The sequence below is a fragment of the Etheostoma cragini genome, chromosome 5 (assembly GCF_013103735.1).
Source record: "Etheostoma cragini isolate CJK2018 chromosome 5, CSU_Ecrag_1.0, whole genome shotgun sequence".
NCBI classification, from domain to species: Eukaryota; Metazoa; Chordata; class Actinopteri; order Perciformes; family Percidae; genus Etheostoma; species Etheostoma cragini.
This window is the reverse complement of record NC_048411.1, coordinates 18,008,434-18,028,595: the sequence shown is the minus strand read 5'-3', so window position 1 is coordinate 18,028,595 and position 20,162 is coordinate 18,008,434. Positions and strand designations below refer to the sequence as shown.

Genomic DNA, 20,162 nt, shown 5'->3' with positions numbered 1-20,162 from the left:
ATATCATTAATCAGGACAGATATTTTGGGTGCAATATTGTTCCAGAACTGACCAAAAGGAAAGTAATCCAAGATTATATGAAGATATGTACCTTGAGATTTTAGTAGGCAGAAAGTGCATAAAGGGCTGGTAGTTATTTTCATGCAATGCATTTTCACAGGCGTGAGATATGTCCTATGAATGAAATTGTAGTGAATCTGCTTATGGTCTGGATTGCGTGATACTTCTGGAATGTTAGACCATACATCCTGCCAGTTGAGATTGATACTCAGTCCTGGGCAATCGCGTGCCCAGATCCTCTCAATAGGAAGGCCTGAGCGGCCAGATATCACTAAGTACTGATAAAACCTGGATACGATACCACGGGTTTTTGGCTGCAAAGTAAATAACTTCTGGATAGGATGAATAGGCAGAGCCCTCTGCCAAGGGACACTGTATGTCTTGAGTGCTGATCTTAAGCAAAGGTAAAAGAAAAAAGAGGACTTTTTTCATAGCATTTTCTAAGGTACACCAGCAAACAGACATATCTGGGTTGAACCAGTGTCAGAATGGGTCTTAACGCAAAGGACCAGAAATAATGTTTGAAGTTGGGAACTGAGAGGCCACCTTTGTCTTTCCTCCTCTGTAGTGTAGATATCTTCAGTCATGGCCCTTTTCCCTTCCAGATAAATTTAGATACTGCTGATTGTAATTTATGCCAATAACCAGAAGCAGGGGAGAGAGGTAGCATAGAGCTCACAAAATAATCCTGAGTAAAACGTTCATTTTAACCACAGAGATACAGGCTTGAATCAACACGTGGAGACCCATACATTTTTCCATTTCTTTCGAAACGTTGTTCAGAGTAACAGAATAGTTATGCTTAACAATGTGGTTTAAGCAAAGAAAAACCTAAATGCCTAAAAATTTAAACTGCATAACAATGGGGATGTTAGCAGGGATGATTTAATTAAGAACAGGATCATTTAAATGAAGCAGTGCAGACTTTGACCAGTTCATTTTAAAGCATGATAAGCTTCCATATTCCTCGCATAATGATAGATGGTGAGGAAAGGTCTGAGAGGGGTTTTCTAAAAACACCAAAACATTGTCTACAAATAGTGAGAGGTGATGCTGTGTATTACAAATGCATATTGGTGACACCATAATTGATCGGCAAATAGCTTGAGCCAGAGGCTCTAGATAGAGGACAAATAGATCAGGACTCAAGGGGCAACCTTGGCGTGTAGGTGCATCCAGTTAAGACTCGGGCTGAGGGGTTAGACTCTGGCTGAGGGGTTAGAATATAAAAACTTTAATCACACCAATGAAAGTTTTACTAAAGCCCATCACCTCTAAGACTGACCATAGAAATGACCGCTCAAGCCTATCAAAGGCTTTCATTGCGTCAAAAGAGAGAAGTGAAATTGGATCTTACGGTCTTCTGCCGCATCAACAATGTGGAGAAGGCGTCTAACATTATCTTTTGCTAATTTCGTTTTTCTGACTTCTGTTTGGTCAGAATTCACTAATTTAAGCAGGCTCAGAGGCCGATAGTTAGAGCCCTCTGTAGAATCCTTATCCTTTTTCAAAAGTAAGGAAATCAAAGGCTGTCTTAACATCCCTTGAAAATTTGCCCTTCTCAATAGAGAAGTTAATCATGTCAAGACGGGATGGGCACAGCCGTTCCCAAAAAGATGCATAAAATTCTGAGGGGATCCCACAAAAGCCAAGTGATTTTTCTTTTTGCATGTTCTGTACTGACAATCTTAGTTCCTTTAAAGTGATCAAATTGTCTAGATTAGCTGATTCCTCTGCTGAATAGTAAGGCAAGTCAAGCTGTCACAGTGGGATTCATACAAATTGGAATTAAATGTCTGAAAGGTTTTATTTATTTCAACAGGGTCAATTCTAATATTACCATCTGCAGATTTAATAGCAGGAATATTTGAAAAATGGTCATTGGAGCTTAATCTCATTAAAGTCTCAAGTAAATGACTAGGTCTTGCACCGTGAAAGTAATAGCGCTGTCCCGTTAGAAATTACCTTATCCTATTTTCTGTTCTTCCAGGAAGCTTTGGTGAGTGCATGGCTGCAGTTCAGTGATGGCAACCAGACACCTCTTGACATTTATGACCCTGCTTACTACAGAGTGACAGTGACTTCTCTCGATCTGGGGGTGGTGTCAGTGCAGGGCACTCCTCCTGCTGTGGTTGCAGAGGGTGAGGGCGAGGGAGTCCTGGTCAGAGTAGAGATGTCCATCTGCGAGTCATGCCAGAAGTCCAAACGCAAAAGCACAGTGGCTGTGGGCAATGGCAGCCTCAAAGTCAAGTTTCAAGGTAACAGTTGGCGCCTAGACGATAATACCAGCAATACCGACAGCAGCAAGGACAACGGAAGTGACTATGGGAACAACGGGAAAGAAGTGGACAGGAAGCAGAGGAAGCCGTCCCAGGATCCTTCACCCCGCAACTCAGCCTCAGACAGAGAGAAGAGTGCCAGGCAGAAGATCACAACCACGATCAGATCTACTGAGCGAACCTTCATCACCAGCGGCAGCCTTGGAGGAGTGGGTAAGAACAGCAATTCGGGGAACACCGGCAGCCCTACCAGCGTGGTGAATAGCAGCATGATAAACAGCCCCAGTGACAGCAGTAGAGCATTTGGCTCAGACAATATTATAGTGGAGGATATGAGCAGTGTTAGCTTTACCAGCACTGTGAAGGCTCCTGGCAACCTGGTGAACTTTAACAACTTCCCCACCAAGGTGGTGGTACCTGGGCAAGAGACAGCAGATGTAGAAACTGGTGGCGAAGAAATCTTGGGCAACAGGCCACTCACAGACTTAGAGATTGGCATGTACGCTCTGTTGGGCGTCTTTTGCCTGGCCATCCTGGTTTTTCTGATTAATTGTATCTCATATGTTGTTAAGTTCAGGCACAAGAAGCCTCCCTGTCATGGCCAGGAGCCCACAGGGCACAGGCATGACTGGGTATGGCTCGGCACAGACGCCGAGCTGGTGATGAGCGTGCCAGGCAGTCCTGTCCAGCAAGACTGCCAGACAACAACTACTGTCATAGACATTGGGCCCGATAAGACTGCCTCTCTGCCCAGAAGACCCAGTTGTCTGGCCTCTGTTACAGACTCGCCCCTCAGCTGCATGGGCTCCCTCAGGAGCAAACCTATGCATACAGAGTCCCTACACTCGCCCACCAGCAAGAGAAAGAGAGTCCAGTTCACCACTTTCTCCACTCTAGAGCGCCAGCATTCCCCACATCTCCCGCCAAGAGAGAATGGTCATGGCATCCACTGGGTTGGGAAGGAGGACAGTTGTGAGGAGGAACCCCAAGTGCCCATTACACAGCCTGGGGACCCGTTATAATAAAGACAGTGATCAGACCTCACATGTACAGTAAATATGGCTTTGATCACCTCAATGCCTTTGTTAAGTCCAATAACTGTCTAAAAAATGGGATTTTGTAATTGCCCTCTTCATACATTTCATTACCTATGAATGCCTTTTACATGTGTACTGTATATTATTGTTAATATTGAAGTGTGGATGCGTGTTAGATGGTTGATCAGATGGACTCTTATTTCCACGTCTTATTTAAACGTTAAAAAGCCAAACCCAATTGTTAATGCTGCATGTGGATATTTGCACTCACATGATGGTATACGCAGTACAAAGACACACTGAAAAAGTATCCCACATAACAAAAACTATTTATTGATTACCAGTTATAAAACAGAGCTCTATGGAGCAGCAGATGCCCGATAAATATCAGTTTCACCAAAAATGTGGCTTTGATTAAACATAATTCTAGCTGAAATGGGTGTTTTCTATTGTGCAATATCCAAATCCCTTTTTTTGTAAATTTAAGTTAATCTAATTTTCATTTGATTTTTTTCATTAAAACACTATGAATTTAAATGTTTCCTCTTAAGTTGATTTTCTAAGTTAAGCACTTACCAGAGACATACAATCTCTAGTAGCAGTATGCACGTCAGTTATTGATGTTATCTATATTTTGTGTAATGCTCAAATTTTACAGATCAACATGACCAACGTGGCGGAACTTTCATGATTTCCTAACCAGCCTGTGCTCCAGCATGTTGCCAAAGTCAACCTTTGTAATGGCAAATTACAAGAACCCTTTGTGCCCCTCTGCCCTTTAAACAAATTGAGTTTTACAGGGCCCTCGAATGTGTGCAACCCAACCGTTGCACTTCATAAAAAATGAATGTGGTAGCATACAGATTGTAAGGAAAGGAATTACTGGAACTGTTTTTTAGCAAGAGTGGAATAGCTGAACCGCTGCATTAGGGAGGAAAAGAAGATTTAATGGCACTTTCAGAATTGTGTATATTAAGTATGATAAACATATTTTTGTCTCAATAGAGGGAATGGAAATACATTTTCAGATCACCAACCGCTCCAAATCAACCAATGGAGTTGTTTGCCACTTTTATTTAATAGAATGAATGAATAAATAGACAACCCATGCAGTTTCTATATTCATACCAAACCATAAAAAAGAGTAAATCATCTATTTCATACATACATAAAATACATTAACCAGACAAACAACCGTTATTACTCTAGGTCTTTGGTTCAAAGTGCTCTGCAGCATAATTTCAATCTGGCAGTGATGATAAAAACATGGACATTTTTATATTTAATTTATATAGCTGTATGTGTAACTTCATTTCTTAAAAGTCTGGGAATAAAGACATCTTTGCATCTATGCAAGGTAAATACACCGGTGTATTGTCCTGCTGTCTGGCCCTGCGGTTCCTGAACAAAGTGAAAGAGTGCGGTTGAACGCTGTGACCTAACGCTCAGAGTAGAGTGTCCACCAGCCGCTGGTAGGTCTCTCTCTCCTGCTTCAGGCTGTGATGCTCTTCCACGTAGAGTTTTCCATTCCTCACCACTCTTTCTCTCAGCTCCTGATTTGACAACAGCCTCTGAGATTGATGCACAAATTCCTGGCAGGGATAAAAGCAAAACAGGTCTCACTCACTGCCAAATGCCACTTAAAGCTTACCATTGAAGTTGACTGAAGATATATTTTTAAAGCATAAAAGATAATCCGAGGCACGAGAACAGACCTAAGATAAGAGCCTGTGCAGTGATCAGTAAATACTTCAAAAATGTCTGTACATTGCTGAAGGATAAGGATATTTGTGGCTCCAGATCAAAATCCGGCTGTCCAAAAGACAATTTTTTTTCTATAGTAATAGCCACCTCTCATTTTATAACAAAAGGGGAAAAGCCAACTAAGTGACTGTTACAGTTAAACAATACTACCACACCAGCTGTCACAGGGACATGGGGAGGGGAAGATGAGGATAGAAATGAGACAATTAAGAAATGAGTAATGGTGTCATCGCTGAGCATTGAGTGAGATATGATGCATCCACACAGTGTTCGGAATCCTAGCTGCTTGTCTGTTGGCTCAGCAGACTGAAAGAAGCCTCCAAATAATTGAAGTGAAGGTGTCTTAAAGTGTTCCTGCAACATGGCAGCCAGCGTTTGCTGAAGCCGAGAGCCAATGGGCACACAAAGTTTTAGACACTGACAGTCAGCAGGCCAATTCACTTTACTTCATTCAAATAATGTGATTATGTCTGGAGAGAATCTTGGTAGGAAACGGCTCTTCAGTATGGCCATATGAGAGCTAAAAATCCTCAGCAACAGGATTAAAGCGCAACTTATGAGCAGCATGCTTATAATCACTACACTCTTAAATTATAGAGCCAGGCAGGAAGTGCCATTTTTCTCTTTAAAGCATTCAAGTGCTTGTGTGTTTGTTTCTTTTGACACATTTCTTGATACCTACACTACTCATGTAATTACTTTGAAGGCTTAAAGAACCCAAAATACTGTCAATCAGAAATAAGAGGGGGTTTTAAAGCATGCAGAAAAACTCTTGCGTGTGATCCACCGCAGGGAAAGTTTTTGGCTCAAAGACGAGCACTTGCTGCCCATCGGTTCTGGCTGAGGTTGTGGTTTATCCAGCCCAAGTCGCTGCAACCATCTGTGAGAGCTTCCTGCTGGCAGCTGAGCTGAGCACACGTGACCCCCCCCCATTGGAGAAGACTTATCTCCGCCGTTACGACAACATCACGCAAGAGCATGGTGTCATGACAGCACCGCACTCAAGCCCTCTGTCAACTTCCCTTAACCTATGATATTCTCCTTTCACATCAAACCTCATTATAGATCAGAGTGAAAAGCTCTCATGGGAGTTCCCCACTTTGCACTTCTCCTGATATGTGTTGCATCACTACATGGTAATGTGGTATCTTTGCTCTGTTCCTTAAGGGTGCAAGTTTTGATCCTAATCTTAGCACCTTGGGAAACATCAGCTCCTTTTCTTATTTATTATCTCCTGAGATTGGATAATGATGAGAATTTAAAGTGCAAAGTTTGAAAGAACGATCTGAAGTTTTCCTTCTTATAATTCTAAGACATTTTTAAGATAAATCTATTTGAGGAAGGGGAAATACACATCTTTAGTTATTCTGAGACAGTGCTTTAATACCATTTACAGTATGAGCAGTAAGGAATTTTTTTTGATCAGTTGAGAATAAGGTAAGAGTTTATAGTCCTAAAGGGAACGTGTCTTGGACACATACAGCATCTGCTGTTAAGAAAATACTAATTAACAAAACATAGTGCATACATACAGCATACACACAGACTGCCACCAACCCACAAAATGCACACTGCTCGTTGTATGGCACAATGTAGTATACACAATAGTGTGCACAATAGATGCAGTAAGGGTAAAGCCGCCACATCAACATAGAATGTACATGTGTACAGTTAAAATTAAAAGCAGCTTTACAGGGGTTAGGCTTTGGGTAGCTAGCTATTTACCTTTGATGGACAAGTGGAGGTTAAGTCTGCACTGGGACTCTGAAGCGTCTGCCTGACAGAAAGAGCTACAACTCAGAGTGGAGGACATAGGTGGGGTCTGAAATTATCTTCTGGGCCTAATAATAGGAGCAAAGACGGCCTGGAGTGGGGGAAGCTGCCTCAATCTCAAGATTTTCATTGCTCCTTGTGTTAGCAGTGTCATCTGGGCTTTCAACTGTACACTTATGTCGCCAAACCTGGCGGGGGTGACAGGAGTAGCTGTTTGCTACAGTGTATATGCAGTATATCCTCTGTGTAGTCCATCAACACGCTCAGTGTCATCATAACGAATGTAACAACCTGGTCAGTGTTTGCACCTTTATACCTGAGGAGACGAGTACAGCAGGCCAGTGAACTCATGCTGCACTAGGGCCGCGTTTCCTGGGATGTCCCTGGCCAACACAGGAACCCCGAGATCCATGGCCTGTTGGAGCAGAGTGATGAAACACTGTAAAAGTCGCTGACACTCTTAATGTCATAGACAAAAGTTTCTCATTCCCAGACTCATACATTCTATCATTATTCTGATAAAAAAAAAGCACTCAAGCACCTTAGAAGTTGTACAGCTCAGCCAATCTGGTCTTCGGTGCCTTAGTTCACTAACAGAATTAACAATCTGTATCAGCTAATACCTTCAGCAGATTGTTGAGTGAAACATGCTAACATACTAATCAGACTTTAAGCCTACTGTGGATTGTCTTAATCGACTGTGTTTAAAAGAGATTAAGTGGATTTGCAGGTCTTGCTCACTCAGGAATGGGAAGATTGGAGTCAAGCAATTAATTTAGGTAATTGTCCCTGAAGTGGTCAGATAACATTGTAGCTGAGCAAGAAACAGTGAGATAAGGACTCTTGTAAATATTCAATTTCAGTGTTTCAAGGGCTTTTGATGGCAAATTCTGAGTAAAAAAAAAAGAGAAGAATTACTAAAATATTATTCTGCATCACAATGCGTGAGCTATAAAAAGATACTTTGTACTTTGTGTTTTGCAACAACACATGCTATTGTCCAGTTAGCCCTTGAGATGTTTACCTCCAAAATGGCGGCGGACATGCCCTCTGAGACCGAGCTGTTCACCACGGAGAAGCACCTTTTCATGGCAGCGTGGAGCTCCTGTTGGCTCCTCTCCTGGGCCAAGAAGACCCCTGCTGTTCTGCAGAAGCAGTGGCAAGGCTCAGTTCTGCATGACTCAGAGCTAACGGAGGCGTGAATGACGCTAAAGAGCAGTGACAGCTCAGGACAGGAAACACAGCTGCACTGTGTGTGACATGCACGGACAGTAAAGGTAAAGTCCCAACCAGAGAAGGGCAGTTTCCTGCTGCAAAGAGCCTGCTGTAGTAAAGGCCCTCGGCTAAAAACTGAAAGATCAGCCAAGAGGTGCGAGTGGGACAGATAAAGAGAGGATCCCGGCTCTCCCTTCAGATTGGTATTCTGTTCACATTATGTCAAGCAAAAAGTAAACTAAATTTGCTTTGATATTTTCTTGTGTCACATGGGATAAATAGACGGATAAGCAGACGCACAGCAGAAAAGTGTTGCCGATTAGACTGTCAGATCTCAACTTGCCTTTTATGAGAAGTGTAACTGGTAAAGAAAAGAAGAGGAGAAGGCTTACCTTTTAACAACAGTTTCCACTTCAACAGTAAATACAGGATCAATCTAAGAGAGACAGAAACATTACGCAGGAAATTGAAACTTGCTCGTCTTCATCTAGCAATGACTCAATCTAAAAGAATTACTGTAGTAAACAATGACACAATTAATCATTTCTATCATGAGCAAATCATTCTCTGAAAAGCCTGTATTTTCAGAGATTGGGGTCAGTGCGGGGTGGGTGGCCAATCTGATTAATTGCAATGTGGGATTTGTGTGCATTAGCATGCCCACAAAAAAGTAAAAGCATAGCAATTTAGGTCAAAGATGCTGCCAAGCATGCTCCTACTTTTTTTTTCCTCTTTCATTTTATAGCTCATGGAATTTCTAAATGGAATCTGCTTTAAAGCATGTGTGCAGTAAAAATCAAAGAATCTAAACTGAGAACCTATTTTGTATCCTGGTGTAATCTGGGATTTAGCAGTCATTGTGAAACCAGCAGGGGATATATCACAAATCACGATAAAGGCTGTATTAACAAACACAAATGATTTAAGCACTACACTGAGTCTGTCCTGCTCTACGTGGAATTAAAAGGAAGTGGCCAGTGACAAAGGAGAGGTAGACACTTTTTTTAAGCCTTCGGGGAAAATATGAATCACAATTTTTTAGCTTAGAATTTATATCACAATTCTCTGCCACGATTCTTATCTCACGAAGTGTAATGTTTATTGCACACATGAACCATGACAAAACAAAACAAATTGGCAGTACCAAACATGGATATTTTTTTGCTCCTATAGCGCATCACCAGAAGCCTGTAAACAGAGGCTTCAATGAAGAGAAGGGAGAGCATGGCAGTGCCTTAAAAACTCACAGAGGAATGTAGCATTGTTTGTGATGCTGTTGGCTCGTAAATTTAAATGAGAATCAAAATCATAAATAAAATAAAAATTAAAGATAATCAAAGTTATTTAAAAACTAAATCGTGAACCGGGTGAATCAAGATCGCAATTTTATAACAATTAATCGTTCAGGATCAGTCATACATTCTGGTTTGTGATGACACCATTGCTGCTGCTATTGTCCCAATATTCAACCTCACTTTTTTAGAATAATCTTCACATTTTGTTTAATTCAAAAGAAACACTGCAGGTTGTGGTGCTCGATAAAGCCCAGTTACAGAGGAGTGGGATGTGTCATCGCTAACAACCTGACCTGAATATTCCTCTTAATGACAGATGTTGTGCAGCCAGAGCGCTTACTACTAGAATGAAGTGTAGCTGTGGGTTTATAGTATGTCATGACAGCCTCAGCAGAGCACGTCTCATTCTAACAACCGTCTGTATTTTTAGAATTTATGGTTACTTTATTAAATCTGTTCAACAATGTTTATGTTTTACCAAAAAGTGGAATCCTATAATTAGTGAAGACGGAATCTGGCAGTCACATACATGTTTATTATGACAATAATATATGGCTTTTGATTTCTCAGACAAACAAAACAAACAAACAAACAAACAAACAAACAAATACACTAACTGTGATTCGGGGGTGTCGAGATGAATCACACGTCTGCGCTTCCACTGAACCATTTCATCAAACAACAACAAAGCGTAGCGGAGCAAGAAGCGGCAGGCAGACAGTGTATAAGCCCTGGGCCATGTCTAATTGAGTTGTTTTGGAGCAAATCTAAAGCAGAACATACCTTTTTCCTGACACCACTGTTTGAAAGAAAGAACAGACACTAAAACACTGTACATTGGTGTCATATCAAAGCAAGTCAGGGGTGAGGGGGAGAAGATGAAGACAAACATAAAGAGAAATCGATGATTGAGAGATTGAAAATTAAATGAGGGGGGGCAGTTGTAAAGCAATTATGTTGATGCTGTTGGCCAGGATATTACTCGACTCTAAAACAAAGGTGCAATCGGAACAAAAACCTTTACAGTAAATGTATAAAATCTTCCTGCTCTGATTGGCTGACTGGTTGATTTATGAATACAGTAAATCGTGGCAGGCTGGAAGGTTTCAATTGGTTTTCTTTCCTCAATTATTTGGCGTGCCTGGATATGTAAATGGACTATATTTATTAATGACTACTCAAAATGCTTTTACAGAGCACAGGAACCATTCACACACACACCTATACACTAGTGGCCGAGGCTGCTGTACAAGGTGCCACCTGCTCATCAGATAAACATTCACACACCATTGGCACAGCATCGGCATTAATTCGGGGTACAGAGTCTGGTCCAAGGACACTACAACATGGGACTGCAGGGCCAGGGATCAAACCACCAACCTTTCGATTGGTAGGAAAGCCACAGCTGCCCCCACAACGTGAAGAAACAACTCCCCTGTACGCGTGAAGTAAATGTCTTAAGGAATGATACACAGGACAGAAACGTGAAACAAGCTACAAACTGCTTTGGCTGTAATTTATACCAGGACGTGTCCAGATATATGCCCCTTCTTGAGTATTACAAGTTAGGCAGCTATTTACAGGTCACTATAAAGGCAACTGGTAATCTGGAGTAGGTATTGGATCAGTATATCAAGCGGTCAGCCAGTGAGACACAAAAGGACCCCGGACCACTACAGCAACTATGATGTAGCTGAGCCTAGCCCCTTTTAAAGAAGACTGTCATTTCCTCCCAGCGCTGCCCGTTAATTCCAGATAGACAGCTAAAGCCAGTATCTCTGCTACATCCAATTAGGGACCCGCTTGACTTCCCAGGCTAGGTTTATGCGTAATGTCAACAACACAGAAAGCCTCGGTACAGAGGGAGACAAATGCAATGGTATGATGTGTGTGCACCTACCTTCGGCCCAATAATGACCAAAACGTTCAGCGGATTCTCACAATGCCACTCTGAAAGATGCAAAAATAACAGTGTTCATGCAAACATAAACAGCAGAAGCAGTAAAGATGTGTTCTGCGATTCTTACAGCTATACTTGCTAGTGACCGTGTTTAGCATGTGTGGACAATTACCACAATTTAATGCCAATAAAAGCTACGTGAAAATCCACACATTTAGTTCTCCCATCTGGCTGAAGCCTCAATATACAATTTGTGCTACAATCTAGTGCTGTCCTTTTACCATAACTGTGTGCTAAGAAGGTTACATGCAATAAAAGAGGATTTCAAAAAGAACCTACTGATGTTGCAAATTAGTAGGAATTCTGAATATATGAGATCCATTTAAGATTTATACGATAGTCATCATAAAAAGAAACAGCATAAAGGCAAGACAGAAAGATAGTAGGACTTTCTTTGTAGGGCCAACATGAGCTGTCAAGACAGAAGACTCATTGCACTTTCACATGAGTTTTTTAATTAGCTGAAACTCAAGCACTGAGGTCTACCTTCATTCCTAATTGATGAGGACGTTGCCATTGTCTCTACCACAGGCTACTACAGAAATGCAGTCAGTGAAGTTTCAGGGATTCAACGGACTGTAAGGTTAAAACCAAGAAAAACCATCCCACTTTTAGCTAAGCTACTGTCTATATTACTGTCCCAGGTGATTGCTACAGGTTTTTAATTACCAGTACACACATTATATTAAATAGATGGTAAACAGAACAAATTGCATGGTATACCTGAAAAAAACTCAACCAGATAAAGGGGATCCTTGACTCTTCTGAGGCCACAGACCAACAGGAAGACACGCAGCTCATCCACGTGCTCCCTGCATACACCTAGGAAGAAACCAGACACCGAAAGATGGCATCACAATATCAAAACACTGCATAATGATCATCCCGAGTACATCAGCACATAATGAAAGCAATACATCACCCAAGGTCATGAGGAAAATAAGACAGCAGTGACTAATGTGCTCGCACAATTCTCTGATCAGAGTTGTAACACTCAGCAGGGAAATAGACTACTGAAAACGTTGGAAGGTTGCAGCCTAATCAGTGTGTAATACGGCATCCTAACTACACAGCCACAGTGTTCCAGTGACAGTTTGCTCACTGAACAGCCCTCTTAAAGCCGCTAACCCAACATCACGCTAACAACATGAAACGTTTTTTTTGAGAAAGACCCTTGCTCTAATTGAGAGGCAGTGCCGCTAAATCTGCTCTTTTCCCCTCCATCATCCAACTTTCAGGATCAATCCAGAGATTAGTCAGGAACTGGCAGGCACACTACTGTGCTCACTGCCAACAACTACTCTACTGGCCCTGACCGTCCAAAAGCAACAGATAAAAGTCCCGACCCGCACAAGACAGCCGTGCACCCTCCTGATGGCAACGCACACGTGCATGCGAGCACGAACAAAGACTACAGCTAATGGGAATATCATTAGCTTTGCAGGTATTTGGTCATTAACCAAAGTTAAGTAAAGTATAGACCAAATTAAATTGCCTTGATGGAAGCACTACATTAAACGTTAAGGGATCATCCAGGTAATTACGACACTGGACTTGCTGGTCCACTAGAGGAAAAGTCAGGGGATAACCAATATCATTAGGAGGGCTGAGAAATTCAATTATCACAATATTTTTGACAAAATACCTCAATATTAATGCCGCAACAACGTTTTAGTACTGACTGTTGGTGTGTTCAAAGAATATTTACAAAATGAGATTTTTGATAAACAGTCATAAGTAATGTGGATATAATGACTAAGTGGGTAAATGCAAATAACTGAAAAGTCTGGTAAGTTTGGAAAATGACATCACTTTACTGTAATACAGCCTTTAAAAACAGGAAAATACAACACTTATGCCATATTACATTACAATATCCAAAATCTAAGATGATATCTAGTCTCATATCACGATGCCCAGCTATACTCAGTAGGTTTGATCATCTGGGGAACAGTCAATCCACCCAACAGTTGGGTGGATTCCCACGTGGTATTTAAACCTCATCAGTTTTAAAGCGGTTATGCCCAGAGAAAGTAGTCTTGGTTTTATGTAAGCTTAAAGCGAGGTTGGTTTAAAGGTAACACTTTAGGTCGGGGTCTGCTGGCTAAGTAGGAGAGCGTTTATATATACCAAAACAAGCAGATGTAAAAGGATATTTTACTTTTATTTAGGGTTAGAAAGTGTTTGAAGATAAACTTTCAATCCCTAAGCTTTTTATGCGCGGCAATGACCCAAAAGGATAAATTTAAATGTTAACATGGTGCAGTTGATTTGACCCAACATTTAAGTACAAAATAAGCCCGTAATAAAATGTATTTCATTATTGTCTATGAGAAAACAGAGAAGTGTTACACATAGACAAAAGCACATGCTTAGAGCAGAGTGACAGTGGAGTGAAATCCCCTGCTGCCAGATAAGACCAGATCAGGAGGCTGAGGCAGCTCTTTTAATGCTATTAGAGAGCATCTTAAAATGACAGCGTGGAGTCTGGGCATTGAACCTGATCCTAGGAACCGATTGTCAAAAAAGCTTTTCATCTGCGGGGTCTATTGAACTTCCTCACATTGAGTCACAGGATGAGAAATCACATCAGCTGAGGGAAACAAACATCTCAATACCTCTGAACAAGGTGCAGGGAGTTGGAACGATAGCTGGTATCATAATGAAGCACAGATGTGTCAAAATGAGCAAGAAATCAAAGAAATTCAAAAAAATAACAAAAAAGATGCACTTCATCTTTCCTCAGGGAAGAAAAACTAAATTTCACAAATCATCTGTTGTGCCAGAAGCACTCTTTCCCTTCGTTCTCTTTGCAGTTCAATGCAAAACACATTTTTTGTTCAATTGCCGTTGATTTTAGTAGGGCATCCTGAACACTAATGCTTTAATCAGTGAGTGTGAGTGTGTGTGTGTGGATATGGGAGCACATATCTACCTGAACAGCTCCTATTAAATCTGTTGAGTGGAACAGGATGATACAACCCTATTGGAAAAAAATAACTTCACTGAGAAAATGCCATATACTGTCTAACAAAGCTACACAGGCAATATATATATATATATATATATATATATATATATATATATATATATATATTGCAATTAAAGGGGTTTGATAATAAACCATGTTACTTTATATGTGAGGTTTTTAAAACAGCTAACAAGTTGCCCAGATATAATACTTTGGGCTCAGATTGCAGTTGTTGTCACAAACTTTGTCGTTTCCTTCCTTTCACACCAGGACTGCATTTACATATAAGAATCAGAGGATAGAGCAGCATCAAGATGCTATGAATTCATTTTTCCTATGATTTTATGAATAACGCATTACCTAAATGTAACACTTATGCACTGTACTCTACTTTAAATAACAGACACAACTAACCAAAACAAATCACAATAACAGCTGATTATTGAGTATGAGCAACTGAGCCTGCTGTGACTGAACACTTTGGGTAAAGTTTTTATTACATATGTATTTAAAATACCTTTAGCCGGAATAAGACATCTAATTTATTTTTTGCATGTACAGAAACTATGTTAATGATGTATTTTTAATGTCCACACATTCAACCATTTGTTTTTTCATCATGGTCACATAATGACCAAGGAACACAAGGCCACTTTTGAGTATGCCACTGCACTCTTCGCGGTTTACATCACCACACTATGAGACAATGATAGGCATAACACTCAACATCTAAACTTCCCTCATCCTTTAATTTTTTTAATTAAATTGAATCAATCACCGACAGCTTTCTATGTTGTTTATTCAGTAATCATGCTATGACTTGAGGATCAAGTAGCTGGACAAGGTACCACCAGACACCCTGCTTGTTTTCCTCTCATCCTTTAGTGATTCAACGCATCGCTGCTCACTCAACAGTGCTGTTCTTTATCTATGCCTGTGTACCTCACAAGGTACACAGAAGAGGCCACAAACAACATCCACCAGGTGGCTTTAATGGACTGACAGCTTGTGGATCCCAGTGCAGAAGTCTGTGCCTTTGGAGGGTACATGACACCCAAAGGATAACACAGACTCACACACACAGACACACAAACGGTAGAGTCATGCATCTTCAGTCCGCTTTTATATTCCCCAGCCGGGGTGTTTTTACAGTGTACCACAGCAACACTAAGCCATCAAGTATATATTTATTCCAATCACTCAAACCTCCACATCTTTATTTAGTTAGCCTATATACAGTAATCTCTATCTTCCCTTTTGATGATTCAATTATGCCACACCAGAATACAGATTAGTGCAGCAGTCACTTCTGTCAAACTGCGTTGTGATGTTTAAGAAGAAATAAAACATGATGTAACTTAATATTAAAGGCGAGAAAGCAGGTTGATGTTACAACAAGGCTATTGAACATCTGAGAACTAAGCAATAATGCTTAAAAGGTTTCCAGTTTTATCACAATGCTGTGACTAAAGCACATTTACAACATTGAGGATAGACTGCATGATCCGTTATTTTATTTGAATGTAGCGCTCTGCCTTGGGGCTCGTCCTCATTACATACAAACAAAAGTCAAAATCCAAAGGTGCATTGTCTTGTCACTGTGCAAGAACTGTGGGAAGGAGAACACACACACTTTGCTGGTATTAAACGCATCTGATCCACATCCACGAAAAATTACTCAAATTAAAAACAGTACATACACAGAAAACTGAAACAATGTTTACAGCTCTAAAAGCAGATTACAGTGCTTTCATCACATCACTGAGGAAAAGCACAATGGTAGTGACTACTATTTCAAGTATAACAAATGGGGAAGTGACAGTGGTGCAATTAGTATTACTTGCACCGGTTGTGAAGCGTGATGACAAATGGCTCCGGGCCGGGGAGTTATTAATCAACTGTTCTTCTCTGTACTCAACGGTGCTCTCTATGAGCACTAACATAACTGGGATGGACATCATCTTGCAATGTCCGATTTAAAGTCCGGGCTGTTTGTGGAAAAGGATGCTCGGAGTAACAGTGCATATTTGCGGAGCTTTGCAAAGTTGTAAGACTGGAGGAGAAATGGGAAAAGGGAATTCTGACTGCTAGTAACTCTGGCCTGCCTCCCCGACCACCACATTGATGCATCTAACGGAGTAAATGTGTGCTCTCTCATGGTACATTTCAGGTTGGGGGTGTATGAATGTATCCCCCATCATGGTCCCAGTGGTGGCTGCATTGCGGTGCACTACACAGTCTATGACTAATAGTGGGGGAAAGGTAAAAAGGATGCAGTCTAGAATGTATTCACAATATCGCAAACAGCTTCAAATATGTGGCACACCCGTGTTTTTGTCTATTTTACAAGGGACCTTACATTTCGGTGTGCAGGTACAGGTATGTTATTGCATCAACCACTGTATCCAGCACCTGTCACATTAATTTTTGTGGATGTGCATATCCACAAAACACAACTACCCCGGCTATAGTTTGAGGCATAGACTTAATGACTAGGTGAGACCCACGACTGTCAGCTAGGTTTATAATGCTTAGACCAGACCGACTCAGTGCCTACACAACATGCCGCTTGTCAATGACAAGTTGTTGTTAAAGAGTAAAAAACATCAAGCTAAAATACAATATATCCAAAGTATGATAAATACTTTCAAAATGTATGATTCTGCCTTGATTTCAAATGGTCAGTGCACCAACCAAATATATAACTGTTTTATTTGCAATAAAAATATTTGCTGTTTTATTTAATTTATTTACTCTGGACAACCCGCAGTCCTCCCTTTAGAATAGCTTGGGTAATATTTTCTACAACAAACCTGAAACCTGTCCACAGTGAGGCCTGTATGGATCACGTCTCACGTTAGACAATAGCTGGAATAACAACCAACTGAAGCAGTTACAGTACCTGAGCTCTTCAAGAATTCAGTCCAGCAGAATTTCTCACTCACGTCCGTTTGAACACCTTCAACATACAGATATAGCAATGCGGTTTTTAGTTAAATAGATAAATGAGTTTAGAATAGTTTTTCTGATCGTGAACTTTATGTGACACACTAAAGAATTACAAACATCACACCCAACATTCTTTATGACCTTTGTTCGTATTGGACACACTATTGAAGCAATTATATTGCTCTAACCTGTATGCAACTCTAACCTGTATGTTAAATAGCCAAAATAGATTTTATGAATTCAAAAACATATTTATAAGCACTGTGACAGCGAGCATATTAAGATAGATAATCTCTCATTGGTCAGGGTTCAGCTGAGCAGCAGGCCCAGGGCACTCCTCTAATCTATGAAGGGGCACTATATAACTATATAACAAGGCTACTGCCAGGAAAAAAAACATGGAAGAGTGATTTGGGCTGTCCTATATGGCACGGTGGCCAAAGGCAAGTGCAAATACATGTCGAAGCTGTTTAAAGCAATACTTCAATGGCGAGTCAGGGATGCACAGCATCAGGCAAAGATATTCATCCTGCAGAGCTTACCTTGGGGCTGCACATAGATTTTACTGCTCTGGGACAGCTTCAGGAAAAGAAAACAAAGCACAGGAACATGGTGGTTAAAACATGTACCAACACATAACTACTTAAGTGTTTTAAATCCATCAGTTATTATTGGTCAGGTTTGTTTATACAAATTATATTTAATTATTACTAACTGTGCTTCTTTATCTTTATTTAAGACAATAGAAACAGACAATTAATGCTTGTTATGCTCCAAACAGATTTAAATCAAAATCCAAACTTGAAAAGAGAGTCATGAAAGCAATAGCCAAGATAATGGGGGTGCTACTAAATAAATCAGAGGGGATGGAAAGGAAATTGACTGGATGTTATCACACTAGATTCATCCCCTATGTGTGTTTTCTGTCACAATAAAAAGCGTGGTGATGCCTCTCAGTGCCTGTCCTGTCTGCCTGCTGTCAGCACTAAATGGCAGAGATAAAGCATGCCACTCGCCTCAATCTGCAGGCTGCGGCTGGAATCTAATCTGAAAATAAAACATGATATTGTTTTTAATTCCAAACTATTACGGGGCAGGGTAGGATATTGTGTTTGTATAAAGTTAAAGCCTTCCTGCTGTATTTATTTGAAGCTGTCAGGATACTGATGTCTGTTGATGTACATTGTAATACAGGGGTCAATATTTTGTTGCAAATGTTACAAAAAAGATCACTTTGACAGTCTGGGTTAACTTTTTACTGGGGGGGATGCAGCATAACAGGCAATCATAACCTTACTAATGGAACACCAATTAGGCACCTACTTACTGTACAGACATTTTACACAGACTTGCATCAAGCATCATTGCATATTAGATAGAAACTACTGCAGTTGGTCTATTAAAATACAAGAGTATAATCATACCAAAAATAACTCTGTCTCTTCTTTCAATTTGTCAGTAAATGCAACCGCAAACCTGATAAAAACAAAAACACTTCATTATCACCCCTGTGAAGCCATTCAGTAAAAGAAGAATTTCCATTGCTGACAGTCAGTTTTAGCTTATTGCAAGCAATGACAATTTTGAGATAGAAGCGGTGGTAACAACAGATAGATCTCCAGGCGAAGGCTGAATAAGTGAGAGGAGAAATAGGCCTAGTGTATGTGGTTTAAAGGCAAAGGATTTAAGGAGAAATACTCCCAGAATAAAAAGAGAAAAACAAAGCCAATGTAGAGCAAAGAATAGTGGGGAGATATTAATTTGCGCGTGTGAGAGCGTGCATTATTAAATGTGCCAGCGGGCACAGAGTGGTGACTGAAATTCATGATCATGTTTGTGTGAGAAGGCACAAGCAGCGGGAGGAATCATGGAATCACATTTTTTGAAGCCATGAGACCTGAATCTCCCCAGTTCTCCCATATGGCAATTATCCCCTTAGATGTACTGGATGGATGCCCTACACTATATTTTCTTTAAAACAGAGACACGTGCGTCTGACGTTAGGGCCCAGGACAAGATATTGATAAGATGTGTGCACATTTACTTTTAACTGTTAAAGAAGAGAACACACAGCCTGCACAGCTGGAGTTGTGAGAATGTGTTCAGCGTCATTCTTTCATGCCACTACTTCCAGGCTCTGGGTGTTCTTGTGGGGATCCTGTCCTTTTTTACCCCCCACTCCCCCAAATAACTGATACCTCAGACTATAGCATATTATTCAAATTCTTTGGAATAATTCAAGTAATAGTGACATATGCCACATATGCAGTGATTTATGGCAATAGATATTTGTTTCCACTGGCTACAAATGGGACAACTGCTTTGTGCTTTGTAATTATCTTCAAGAGCAAACATCACATGATTAATACAATTAGAGGTGGTTTTGATTTTTTACGAACAATTTTAGTTAAGAGGTGTAGATGGTTGTATTTAATAATAATTTATACTCAATAGTGATCCCCTGTGGGGAAATTAAAATGACACACACATGCATAATGGAGAGATGTCAGAGTGAGTGGGCAGGCACCTTGAAGAAGAGCACCTTGGGAGTGCCAAGGAGGTGAACTGGCTTCTCTCCAGCTACCAGCCCACACTCTGTACAGGGACTTGAACCAGAGACCCTCCGGTTCCCAACCCAACTCCCTATGGACTTAGCTACTGCCACCCCCATTTACTTCCTGTTTGCACATCAGGATGGTGACATTTACATCAAACCTCAAGAGGAAAACACACACAACATATTGTGGTCCATTACTGGCATTTTGGGTACTACTAATATAAATATACATACATACACTCACCGGCCACTTTATTAGGTACACCTGTCCAACTGCTCGTTAACACTTAATTTCTAAGCAG

The 20,162-nt window shown here is 40.7% G+C and overlaps 2 protein-coding genes across 4 annotated transcripts in view; one reads left to right on the top strand and one right to left on the bottom strand.

The window, feature by feature from the left end:
• LOC117944829 (transmembrane protein 132D) overlaps nucleotides 1-3,913 on the top strand; it is a 31,756-nt gene extending 27,843 nt beyond the window's left edge. The window contains exon 9 of the mRNA XM_034871991.1: nucleotides 2,051-3,913. Within this exon, the coding sequence (XP_034727882.1) occupies nucleotides 2,051-3,361 (1,311 nt within the window). The 3' untranslated portion in view covers nucleotides 3,362-3,913. The remainder of the gene's footprint in view (nucleotides 1-2,050) is intronic.
• Nucleotides 3,914-4,430: 517 nt separating this feature from the next.
• glt1d1 (glycosyltransferase 1 domain containing 1) overlaps nucleotides 4,431-20,162 on the bottom strand; it is an 18,031-nt gene continuing 2,299 nt past the window's right edge. For 2 of the 3 annotated variants that reach the window (XM_034872083.1, XM_034872085.1), the window contains 9 exons: nucleotides 18,728-18,779; nucleotides 17,846-17,882; nucleotides 17,257-17,313; nucleotides 12,107-12,205; nucleotides 11,324-11,373; nucleotides 8,521-8,564; nucleotides 7,938-8,058; nucleotides 7,230-7,328; nucleotides 4,431-4,968 (listed from right to left, as the gene is read on the bottom strand). In XM_034872083.1, coding sequence (XP_034727974.1) covers nucleotides 4,822-4,968; nucleotides 7,230-7,328; nucleotides 7,938-8,058; nucleotides 8,521-8,564; nucleotides 11,324-11,373; nucleotides 12,107-12,205; nucleotides 17,257-17,313; nucleotides 17,846-17,882; nucleotides 18,728-18,779 — 706 coding nt within the window. In that variant the 3' untranslated portion in view covers nucleotides 4,431-4,821. The remainder of the gene's footprint in view (nucleotides 4,969-7,229; nucleotides 7,329-7,937; nucleotides 8,059-8,520; nucleotides 8,565-11,323; nucleotides 11,374-12,106; nucleotides 12,206-17,256; nucleotides 17,314-17,845; nucleotides 17,883-18,727; nucleotides 18,780-20,162) is intronic. The other variant, XM_034872084.1, reaches the window with a different exon arrangement.